Source organism: Tasmannia lanceolata, unplaced genomic scaffold (genome assembly GCF_043159265.1).
Source record: "Tasmannia lanceolata isolate RefF3 unplaced genomic scaffold, GAP_Taslan_0.1 ptg000006l, whole genome shotgun sequence".
NCBI lineage: Eukaryota > Viridiplantae > Streptophyta > Magnoliopsida > Canellales > Winteraceae > Tasmannia > Tasmannia lanceolata.
This window is the reverse complement of record NW_027518683.1, coordinates 37645682-37659018: the sequence shown is the minus strand read 5'-3', so window position 1 is coordinate 37659018 and position 13337 is coordinate 37645682. Positions and strand designations below refer to the sequence as shown.

General features: G+C 37.9%; 1 protein-coding gene across 1 annotated transcript in view; it reads left to right on the top strand.

Moving 5' to 3' along the window:
- Positions 1-804: 804 nt before the first annotated feature.
- The window catches only part of LOC143880271 (cytochrome P450 714C2-like), a 34723-nt gene continuing 22190 nt past the window's right edge, over positions 805-13337 (top strand). The window contains exon 1 of the mRNA XM_077383112.1: positions 805-1116. Coding sequence (XP_077239227.1) covers positions 834-1116 — 283 coding nt within the window. The 5' untranslated portion in view covers positions 805-833. The remainder of the gene's footprint in view (positions 1117-13337) is intronic.

The following is a 13337-nucleotide window of genomic DNA, read 5'->3' as shown; positions in this document are numbered from 1 at the left end:
AGTTTTCTCAGGCGAGTGGGGTGCCTAACATCTTCCCCACTCGTAACTAGGCACGAACCCTTTCTTTTCTGGTTATCCGTTGCATAGAGTACATTATGAATTCCAAGCGTAATCCTGGATGGCGACTCTTCTTTTCAGATTCTCATCGGATCGTTGGATCTATGTGGGGACCTTATATTCAGGTACGACTTGGTTCCTAGTTTCTATTCCGAATCAAGTGGTATCGAACGCCATAGACTCATGCTGTGAGGGCACTATTTTGCAATTTATATTAATATCCCTCTAAATTAACTACGTCATATCATTTCCCTCTAAATTATAGAAAGGAAAAAATATTATCCTAAGGTAAAAGTTTCCATCAGAAATATTTTTCTTGCAATCCAAACAAGGTTAAGAAAAATGTTCTTCAGAAAAAATTTCCACTATTTTTTTTTTCCCAGGATTCCAAACAAGGCCTAAGATCTTTACCCTTGAAAAAGAAATGATAAATGAGCTATTTTTCGTTACTTGGGACACCCAGCTTCAGTGTACGTGACAATCAGGCACGTTGAATTTTTCTCAAGTGAAGTACGTCAGCCCATCTACAATCATAGATACACTGGAGCTGGGTGTCTCAAGTTAAAGAAAGGGGTGGACATATCACTTATAAAAAGCTCTCAGATCTTTCCACCATCTTTACTCTCTTTACTAGGCTTGTATCAGATATCCATACTAATGCTGCCACGTGTCTCAGTGTATGGGCAACTGGTGGGTCATGTCCGACACCTGTTCACAAACTGCAGACCCAAGATATATGAATGCACAATTACTAGAAGAGAAGGGAGAAAAAAGCGATGGAAATCCTTGTGAAAAACATGTTCGCATCCTTGTTCTTGTTGTGCGTTTGTAGCCTGGCAGTCTTCTTTTACAATTTCTTATGGCTGAAGCCCGAGAGAAAGAGGGAACAGCTAAGAAGGCAAGGGATTAAAGGGCCTCAGCCCACTTTCCTCTATGGAAATATTTCAGAGATGAAGAGGATTCAATCAACGGAAAAGATGAGTCGCAAGGATGGGGCGGTGGTGCACAACTATGCCTTGACTGTATTTCCTTATTTGAAACAGTGGAGGAAGGATTACGGTTTGATTCCATCCATTCTATTTTTTTTTCCGAGTTTTTATATTGTTTGACCCGTTATAGTCCCTTATTTTTCAAAAGGACCACACTATAGGATGATTCAAACCGTCAATGTGATGGGCCACAACGTAAATGGGTTGTGCCCAAAATCATTTCTATTGAATGATCCCAACCCTCCAATCAACAAAGGAACTGCATATTATGGAAACCTGTATAGATCGGAGGGCTAGGATCATCCTATGGAAATGGTTTTGGAAATGATTTTTGGGAACAACCTATTTAGGCTGTGTTCCATCACATGGGATGGGATAGGATCATCCTATCAAGAAGATTTTCTTGGCACATCCTAGGTCCCAACAAATGAAATTATTAAATCACCTAAGCAATGTGGGCCTACTGTTTTTTTGGGTGCACGTGCGTGCACGGCCGTCCACTCTATAATTTGTCAATTATGTAAGGCCGCCCTTGGCTCTATCATTCTACTGTTTTTTTGGGTGCACGGCCGTCCACTCTATAATTTGTCAATTATGTAAGGCCGCCCTTGGCTCTATCATTCTTCTAGATTTGCTAGGGACCATCGCAGAAAGGCATTTTGCAGCCAGCTATTGCACGAGACAGCAGCCACCTCAAATGAATTAAATTAATCAGACAAAATCTGCTTAAAAGTGAGCTGGCCGCTCCCTCATGCAACAGCAGCTGTGAAATACCTTTCTGCTATGGTCCCTAGCAAATCGCTTGATGGATATATTTCCTCATTTGCTTGATATATAACACTTCTTTATTTGGCTCCACACTCTCTCTCTCTCTCTCTCTCTAAGTCTCATCCGTTACAATCCCCGCTCAAATAGAAGCAGGTCGTAGGACAGTGTAAATAAAGAGTGGGTGGAAATTACCAAAAAGAGGGGTTCTATGAATCCTTTCAGTTTAATTAAAGAGTGGTCGTGAATATTACAAAAAATTGGGGATTCTGTATCTTTCTCGCCTCGTTTATATAAATAGTCGTTGTGTATTTTACTTAAAAAGGTGGTCTCTCCTCCCTTTCGGGAAATGATAGATGCAAGGGTGCCCTTTGCATAAAGATCCAGAAAAGGGCCCTCGATTCGATCCACCTCATTAAGTGCAACCAATTGTCAGCCCGAAACCTATTATTGGACTCGAGGGCCCTGTTCGTTTGCGATTGTGCCAACCGATTGTGACCTCCAAACTTATTATTGGACTCAAAATTATGTTTAATGAGAGAGTAATTAGACGAGAGAAGAAGATTTTTAATGGAAGGTCAAACTCCAATACTCACAACTTGAATATATGGGTCTGTCAGTGAAACTGTAACAAAGAAAGAAGAAATTAAACAAAGTCGCAAAAATAACATCCGTTCATTATTCTCAGTAGGCCAATATATACAAAGTTCAAAGATGGACTAATACAGAACTCCTATACCTATCGCCACTTTCAGATAATGTCCCATAAAAAAGTAAACAACGGATTTCCTAAAATGTTTTAAGTACTAACTAATATCAAGGTAAAACTCCTTTAGTTATTTTTGGGATAAAGATTACTAAATAAAATCCTTAAGATATTTTGGTTTTCTAATACTTCTCTTTGGCTGGAGTTTAGGAGTAAAACTCTCAACCCAAGATGCATCTTCATCAGTCGCCCCTAGTTGGAAAGGACTCGTCCTCAAGGCTGAATGATCATCACCTTTTATCTCCATGATACGCTTTCTAAATCTGCCACATTGAAAGTTGTGGAAACTCCCATGTCGCCAAGTAGATCAATCATATAAGCATTCTCACCAATACACTTTAGCACATGAAACGGTCAATCGGCTTGGTCTTGCAACTTTCCATGCTTACCTCTTGGAAACCTCTCTTTCATATATTGATTCAAACTGTTGGAGAAAATCCGTGAAGTGGTTGAGAAGAAGATAAGAAGATAGGAAGATGCTTCAAGGCGCGTAAACGCTCTCCTTAAGACGATATTCGCCCCCACCAGTAGTGTGCAAAGGGGACCACGAACTCACCTCCAAGATACAATGAGGCCCGGTTCCAAACCGATTGCTTGACGACGTTCTGTACTGAATGGAATCAAGCCTTGAATCACTTTTGAATTTTGCAAATATTTAAGACACAAGTGTCTGTTTCTGCAGAAAACAGAACACTTGAATAAAACTTCTAAAACAGTAAAACAGAAACTTTGTAAGGGATTAGAGAGAGAGAGAATTGTGCTAGAAATAACAATTTTGGGTATACCAAAGTAGAAATCCGAATTCTTTTAAAATGGATAATTTCTACTGTTTTTAGAGAGCTTGTGGTGGCTTTTCCCGTTGGAAAACACCCTTTCTGAGCATCCTTTCAGCGGGTTTGAATTCTGACCGTTAGATCGCGTCTAATCGCGACTCTACGGTTCAGATCAATCCTGGAGTGACCGTTGGTTTATGTAAGAACCCTTCCAACTCCGTAACCGCTAGATCTCCCATCCACGGTGCAGATTGCACCCTTTAGGAACTTGACCGTTGTGTAGAAAAGACACAATCCAATGGTCATCATCTACTAGGTGTTACACCACGATCCGACGGTTCGGATCGCATCCGCTCACGCATTATCCATTGGAGCCCCTAGGCCTGCTGGGCCAACCGTTGGGCCTGAACTCAGGCCCAACCTGACCGAACCATTTGGGGTCCGGATCAAATCGGGAAAAATGAAAGGCTCCAATCGCTACGATGCGGCGTGCGAAGTGCAAAGTGTGCCTAAAAAAGCGCCACCATGCGCCCTATAGCCCATTGCCCACGCCGCGTGTGCGTGTGCGAACGGTGCGTTGCACCGTCCCGCGGTTCAACCCATGGCTAAGACCCGTTGTGCACCATAATAAAGAAGAGAAAAGAGTAAAGCTTTATAAGCCCAATTTTCTTTTCTTATGAGTCGGTACGGGACTATTTTTTTCACATTACTTTTGCACTTCTCTTTCTCTTGCAAAAAACAAATCTTTCCAAAGAAAAGTTTTTCCAAAACACACTTAGAAAACATTTTTCAAACAGTTTCTTTTGACCAAAAAATAAGATTTTGAAAATCAAAATCTAACAATCCCCCACAATTTTCAAAATAAAATAATGTCTCATCATACTTGGAATTCTTACGCATAAATGAAGGTATCTTACGATTTGAACCCTCACTTAGTGAGAACACATCAAAGTTGATCAGAATTGCATAGTAGACGTGTCTTTGAACTAGTTATTCTATACGGCCAACCGGATACGTTACACGCATAAGAAATTCTTCTCCTCAGGTGATTCTTATAAGTCGACACGTGTATTGGCCATGTGTCTATATCTCGGTTTCATAAGTGCTCTAGAGACTAGCCAAGTCGCATAGGAAGCGGCACCACTTCCATACTCACATAGGTAGGCTTACGAGTGCCCCTGTAACTATAGCACCCTAACAAAATGGTTATAAGCCTATTAAGAGCCCAAATGCTCAACCTCCTCCGTTACACATTACAGGTACCAAGCACTTTCCTTGGGGTGGCATTTATATAATGTACAGTACTTGCAATCACTCCATATGATGTACTTGGGCTCATTGAACTCAAGACTTGATGTGGTGATCATTGGTTATTGGCTTTAGACCCATTCCCATTGATGTCTTTAACACCATATCTCTTGCAAGACCTTTTGTTAATGGATCAGCCAAGTTCCGGCTTGATCTCACATAATCTATAGTTACTACTCCATCAGTAAGTAACTGCCTAATAACACTATGCATAAGTCAAATATGCCTGGACTTACCATTGTACACATGGTTATATGCCATTGATAGTGTGGGCTGACTATCATAATGCACATATATCTATGGCATAGGTTTAGGCCAAATAGGAATTTCTATTAGCAAATTCCTCAGCCACTCCGCCTCTTTACAATATGAGGCCAATGCAATAAACTCAGCTTCCATGGTGGAAGTAGTTATGCATGTCTGCTTCTTCGAAGCTAAGGAGATAGCTCCCCCACCAAGAGTGAATATCCACCCACTCGTTGATGAATGATCAACACGCTCAGTTAACCAACTGACATCTGTAAATCCTTCTAACACTACAGGATACCCACTATATGACAATCCATAGTCTATAGTGCCTTTAAGATACTATAATATCCTATTTATAGCATTCCAATGAACATTACTAGGATTGCTAGTAAATCTACTTAGCTTTCCAACTGCGAATGCTATGTCAGGTCTAGTACATGTCATAGCATACATTAAACTTCCTATGACACTAGCATACTTTAATTGAGATATAGACCTTCCAGTATTAGGATATAATCTTAAACTTGAATCAAAAGGTGTAGAAACTGGTGTGCAATCAAAGTGATCAAATTTCCTAAGTACTTTTTCAATATAATGTGATTGGGTAAGAATAAGGTTACTATCTTTTTTTATTATTCTAATACCTAGAATCACATCTGCAACACCCATGTCTTTCATATCAAAATTCAATGACAGAAACTCTTTGGTCCTTGTGATACTATCCATATCACTACCAAAGATTAACATGTCATCTACATATAAACATATGATGACACCTTTTTCACCTTTATACTTACTATATACACATTTGTCAAATTCATGTATCTTAAAACCATTTGACACTAGAACCTTGTCAAATCTCTCATGCGACTGTTTAGGGGCTTGTTTAAGCCCATATAAAGACCTAACTAACTTACATACTTTATGCTCTTGACCAGGTATAACAAAACCTTCAGGTTGATCCATATATACTTCTTCATCAAGTTCAACATTCAAGAATGTTGTTTTAACATCCATTTGGTGAATGTGAAACTTATATATGGATGCAAGACCAATTAGGACTCTAATGGTGGAGATCCTAGCAACTGGGGCATATGTATCAAAGTAATCTATTCCGGCTTTTTGTGTAAAGCCTTTGGCAACCAATCTTGCCTGAAACTTTTCTATAGTACCATCTACTTTCATCTTCTTTTTGAAGATCCACTTACAACCTATGGGTTTATACCCAGGTGGTAAGTCAACTAATTTTCAGGTTTTATTACCCATGATTGAATCCATTTCATCATTGATGGCCTCTTTCCAAAAGGCAGCATCTTGAAATTTAATAGCTTCTTCATAGGTCTTTGGATCAGGTTCTACTTTTAGATCTATATAGTAGAAGTAGAGACCTTATCTCTTGATCCTTCTACAAGAAAGACTACAAAATCAGGACCATATGATTTTTCTTTTCTATCTCTTTTACTTCTCCTGATTTCATTAGGTACCTCATTTGTTTCCTCTTGAGGCTCTAATGAAGACTCTATAGGTGAGTTTGAATCCATTAACCTAGGAATGGATGAGAACCTGTTTTCACAGAAGGTGGCATCCTTAGACTCAATAATGGTATTCATTTCTAAAAAGTCATTAGGTTTTATAACTAAGAACCTATAGGCTTTACTATGATTTGCATATCCAAGGAATATGTGTAAGCCCAAGGGTTTACTCTCCTATCTTGTTTTGATGATTCTAAACATAATTGATTATGTTCTTGAATACTAATCAATTTGCCTTGAAGTGTTGTGTTAAGATAGGTTGATCATTGAAGAAACCAACACTCCACATGGTCATGCTTGAAGATGTACCACACAAGAGTCAAAATGAGCTAAGTGAAGCTCACATTATCTCTCAAGCAAGCATACACAAAATGGAAGAGCAATTGAACACTAACGCTAAAGAGAAGTTTGAAGGTTACCTAGATTCCATGTACATCTTTTCTCTTTAGATTTATAAGTCAAGGCAAGGTTTCTTTAAAATAGTTTTCAAAAACACTTAAGAACTTAAATGGTTTAGTGAATGGTTATGTGGTGGACCAACATGTTGGGACCCTCATAACATTCCAAATTATCTTAGGAATTGAGTTCCAAAAGCCCAAAATCAAATAAGCAATAAAAACTTAAAAATTTGCATATTTTAGGCTTCTCGGAACTCCGAGAAATGGTCCAGTAGTAGTTTTCATACTCTGGTCATTTTCTTTGAACTCCGAGAAATATTCTCGGAACTCCGAGAAATGGTCCAGTAGAATTTTTCCTTCTTCTGACCGTTCTCTCGGAACTCCGAGAACGTCGCGACAGCTCAAAAAATAGCCGTTGGCTTTTGAATTAAAAATTGTTTTTTGATTTTCTTAATCCCAAACGGTCATATTTTGTCAAGAGGCTATATATACAAATTCAAGATGATTATTTTCCTCTCTTGAATATTTGGAAAAACCCACTTAAGCATTCAAACAAACTTGCAACCCATTTGAGCTTAAGAATTTATTTTCTCCCCAAACTTGCCTTGCACTTGCAAATCAATTGAGTTTGGATTTAGAGCTTTCACTTGCAACCACTATTGAAGAGCAAATCAAATGGACAACATTGTGCATCAAGCTTTCAAGAGAAGCCAAGCAAATCTTCATCTTCTTTTCTTGTAAAGGTGGCTAAGGCATCCTATCTTAATACCCTAGGGAGTATCGCTTAGAACTCGGCGAAGAAGGAGAGTCGGTGTAAAGGTGAAAGGGCATCCTCATTTAATATCCCTTGGAAGTGTAATCGCCTCGGAACCGGGCATCGCGGAGGTCTCGCATAGTGGAAAACCTTAAGGACGATTTTAAGAAGAGTGGAGTAGGGCTTTGCCCGAACCACTATATATCGGTGTGCTCTTTCTTTTTTCTTGCACTTTCATTCTTGATTTTGGTTTGGTATTTCATTTTGTTTTGATCTCATTTGATCTAACCAAAATCCTATCAAGAGAAGAAAAATCAAATTAGGTTCAATACTTTTATAATTCAAAAAGCATAATTTAGTGTTAAAATCAATTCACCCCCCCTCTTGTTTATTTCAATTGGTATCAGAGCCTCGTCTCTACTTTACTTAAAAACCCTAACCGGTCTAGAGAAAAGATTCTAAAAACTGGCAAACTATCCTCAACACCATGAAGGTTACTCAAACACTAGGCCACCCTATGTTGATGGAACCAACTATGGATTTTGGAAAACCAAAATGAAAATCTTCTTAACTCAAGATTACCAAATGTGGAGAGCCATTCACAATGGATATACATTACCCACTAGAAATCTAAATGATTGGACCGAAGCCTCCAATAAGCCTCCAACTACAATGCCAAAGCCATGAATTCCCTAATTTGTGCCTTGTCACCCGGAGAATTCAATAGAGTTTCAAATTTGAATTCGGCAAAGGAAATTTGGGACACCCTAGAAGTTACACATGAGGGAACAAACCAAGTTAAGAAATCTAAAATGAATCATATATTTAGGCAATATGAACTCTTTCAAATGACACCCGATGAAACTATTGCCGACATGTACACTAGATTCACTAACCTAGTAAATGGACTAAGGGGACTTGGAAAACAATTTTCAAATAGAGATCTAGTGACCAAAATCCTTAGATCCCTACCTTTATCATGGGAATCCAAAACCTCCGCAATCACCGAAGCCAAGGACATGAATACATTGAACCTAGATGAACTAATAGGGTCATTGATAACCCATGGGATGATTTTCAAAACAAAAGCACCCGAAATTGAAAATAAAATTGAAAAAGGAAAAGGTGTTGCTTTTGCTTGTGATGTAGGTGATAACGAAGAGGCAAAGGAAGACATGGAAGATGAAGTAGCCCTCTTAACGAGAAGGATCAAGTTCTTGCAAAGGAATATGGGAGGCATGAGAAATAAAAGGACCAATCCTCAATTCAAGAAGAAAGAAGAGCTCGGTGACGGATCACCTCAACCCCGATGCTATGAATGCAAGAAACTTGGACACATTCGCCCGGATTGTCCACTCAACAATGAGCCTACCTCAAACAATCGTTTCAAGAGAAGAGAAGGCAAGAAAGGAATGACCGCCACATGGGATGAGGAAAATGAAAGTGAAGGCGAACCAAATGATGGAGAAGATTGCTTGATAGCAACAAATGTTTGCTTCATGGCCTCAACAAATGACAATCAAGAGGTAAGTACCTTAAATGATGTTATTGTTTTAAAAGAAGTTCTTGATTCCTTACAAAATGCACATGATGAACTTGAAATTGAATTTGATAAAAATACATCACTTGAAAATTCTCTTTCTAACATAACAAAAGAATTTGGTTGGTTAAAGAAAGACCATCAATTTTTAGATGATGAAAATGAAAAATATAAAGTTGAAATTTATGATTTAAATGCTACCATCAAAATCTTAAATGAAAATCGACAAGAACTATCTATTGAAAACAACAAGCTAAAGCATGAAAATAATAAACTGTATTATGAATACGATGAACTAAAGAAACTTTTTGAAAAATTTGAACATAGTTCATTAAAATTGGATAGGCTTGTTAATATTCAAAGAATGTCACATGATAAAAGTGGACTTGGACATAAATGGAATACTACAATATCAAACTATAAAAATAGATTTGTAAAGGCTTCTTCTAGTGGTACTAAAACTTGTTTTTATTGTGGTCTAGAAGGACACTATAAGATTGCTTGCATGTATGCTAAACAAGATAAAATCAAATTGAACTCTAAAGTGAAAATAAATGAACTTGGTAAGATTAGAAAGATTTGGGTACTTAAAGGATCTCACTTGCCTATTCATATGTATGTATGCCTTAAAAGCCATAACAAGAAGAACACATGGTACCTTGATAGTGGATGCTCTAGACACATGACTGGAGATCTCACTCAATTTGCATCCCTATCACTCAAGGATGGTGGAGATGTTACCTTTGGAGATGATAAGAATGGAAAAGTCAAAGGAGAAGGCACCATAGGTAACTCTACCTCTCCCATACATGATGTACTTTATGTTGATGGCTTATCCCATAATCTTATTAGCATTAGTCAATTGTGTGACAATGGTTTTGAAGTAGTCTTCAACCTTGACAAAATGCATTGTTAAAAATAAGATAGATGGAAAAGTGAAATTCATAGGTTCTAGAGACTAACATTTACACTGTTGGACTAGATGATCTTAGACTTCAAAATGTGACTTGTCTTAATGCCATTAGTGAAGATTCTTAGTTGTGGCATAGGAGGTTGGGTCATGCCGGAATGGATCTCATTTCGACCCTCTCCTCAAAAGACATTGTTAGAGGATTGCCTAAGTTCAAATACACCAAAGATCACATTTGTAGAACTTTTCAATTAGACAAACAATTTAAGAGCTCATTTGCCCCTAAAAATATAATCTCAACCACCTACCCCTTGCAACTACTTCATATGGATCTTTTTGGACCAATGAAGACAAGTAGCCTAGGTGGAAAGAGGTACGTGTTTGTCATTGTGGATGACTACTCACGATATACATGGGTCATATTTTTAGCACATAAAGACGAAACCTATGAAAATTTTCTTAAGTTGTGTAATCAAGTGCAAAATGAGAAAGGTATTTCCATATCTTACATTAGAAGTGATCATGGAACGGAATTTGAAAATGTACAATTTGACACTTACTGTAATGAACATCGCATCAAACACAATTTTTCTGCACCTAGGACACCTCAACAAAATGAGGTTGTAGAAAGAAAGAACCGAACCCTCCAAGAAATGGCTAGAACTATGTTGCATGAAAATGATCTCCCTAGATATTTTTGGGCGGAGGCGGTTAGCACCGCTTGCTATATCATAAATAGGGTATATATGAGGCCAATTATTAAAAAAACACCTTATGAGTTTTGGAAAAACTTGAAACCAAATATAAGCTACTTTAGAGTGTTTGGTTGTAAATGCTACATCTTGAACATTAAAGATAACTTACACAAATTTGATAAGAAGTCGGATGATGGCATATTCTTAGGGTATTCTACACATAGCAAGGCATATAGAGTATTTCATAGAAGAACCCTAGTTGTAGAAGAATCCATGCATGTGACATTTGATGAGAGAGAGCCAACACCTCAAGAAATGCCACATGATGAGGATGAACCTATTGAACATCTCTTACCTAAGACAAATGCTCCTCCCCATGCATCTACAAGTAATACATTACCTAGTGAGGAAGTTGAGAATGTAGATGATGACTCATTGCCTAGGGATAGGAGAATATTGGTAGATCATCTTGAATCCTAAATCTTAGGTGATGCCACATCGCCGGTAAGAACTAGATCATACTATCGAAGTGTGAGTAACAACTTGGCGTTCCTATCCGAATTAGAACCTAAGTCCATCAAGGAGCAGAAAAGGATGAATATTGGTTGATGGCTATGCAAGAAGAGTTAAGTCAATTCGAAAGGAACAAGGTGTGGAGGCTAGTGCCTAGACCTAGTGATCATCCAGTCATTGGCACGAGATGGGTGTATAGAAACAAATTGGATGAAAATGGAATTATCACTAGAAATAAAGCTAGGCTTGTTGCCCAAGGGTACAATCAGGAGGAAGGAATAGACTATGATGAGACATTTGCTCCTGTTGCCCGTATGGAAGCTATTAGGATACTCTTGGCATGTGCATCTCATAAATGATTTAAACTATATCAAATGGATGTCAAAAGTGCCTTCCTAAATGGCTATATCCAAGAGGAAGTGTATGTTGAGCAACCTTCAGGTTTTGAAGACTACAAACATCCAAATCATGTCTTCAGGCTTGATAAAGCTTTATATGGCTTAAAGCAAGCTCCTAGAGCTTGGTATGAGAGGCTTTGCATATTCCTATTGGAAAAAGGTTTTGAGATGGGAAAGGTGGATAAAACATTATTTATCAAAAGAGAAAATCAAGATATCCTCCTTGTCCAGATTTATGTGGATGACACCATCTGTGGCTCAACAAATCAAAAAATGTGTGATGAATTTGCAACTCTAATGAAAAATGAATTTGAAATGAGCATGATGGGTGAGTTAACCTACTTCTTAGGACTCCAAATTAAACAATACCAAAATAGGATATTTATAAATCAAGAAAAATATACAAAATGAGTTATTAAAAAAGGACGGCATGGATAGTAGTAAGACATCAAGAATTCCCATGAGTACAACTGCTAAGCTAGAAAATGATGAATTTAGCAAATCTGTGGACCAAAAGATGTATAGGGGTATGATAGGTAGCTTACTCTATTTGACAGTCAGCAGACCAGACATTGTGTTTATTGTCTGTCTCTGTGCTCAATTTCAATCGGATCCAAAGGAGTCTCACCTATCGGCAGTCAAGAAAATCTTCAAGTACTTAAGAGGAACCTAAAGTCTGGGACTATGATATGAAAGATCTACTGCCTTCACTCTCATTGGATATTCAGATGCAGATTTCGCTGGATGTAGAGTGGATAGGAAAAGCACTAGTGGGACTTGTCAATTCTTGGGAAAATCACTTGTTTATTGGTTTAGCAAGAAACAAAATTCAGTAGCTCTGTCCACGACAGAAGCAGAATATATGGCAGCTGGAGCTTGCTGTGCACAAGTCCTATGGATGAAAAGCACATTGATGGACTATGGAATTAAAATGGAAACTATTCTCATCCAATGTGACAATACTAGTGCTATAAGCTTGACAAAGAACCCCATACAACACTCTAGAACGAAACATATTGAGATTAGGCACCACTTCATTAGAGATCACTCACAAAAAGGGGATATTTGCTTAAAATATATCAACACTGAGGAACAATTGGCTGATATCTTTACAAAACCCCTTAGTGATGATAGAATATGTTATATCCGAAGTGCCTTAAACATTTGGAGTGCGGATCAAGTCAAAGAAATTGCCAAATAAATACTTTGTGCCTTTCAACAGCTTATCTATAAAGTATATACATATCATCCTTGTTTGGTAGTATCTGCATGAATGAGATGTCAAACATTAATCTTAAAAATCACTCAATTGGTACTCTTAGCCTTCTTAGTTCTCTAAAATGGAGAGGTACCTTAACCTTAATTAAAATACCTAACAATTTGACAATATGTCAACATCTCGATCATGAACAGGTATATGTGCATTACTTGGATACATATTTTATACCATAAGCATTGATTTAGGGGGAGTACCTAACTCAATCTTCATTCACTCTTAATTGCTATACATTTTAGTTCGCCCTTTTTTGTCGATGACAAAAGGGGCAGAAGTTTGAAATTGATTATCTATTCAATTGCCTATATGCACTATATGCTTTTACTTTTCATCATTTATCAGTGTGCATATATTGAGGGGGAGTTCCTGCATTCACTTGCCTATTATGTCACTCCACACACACCTCATAATCAA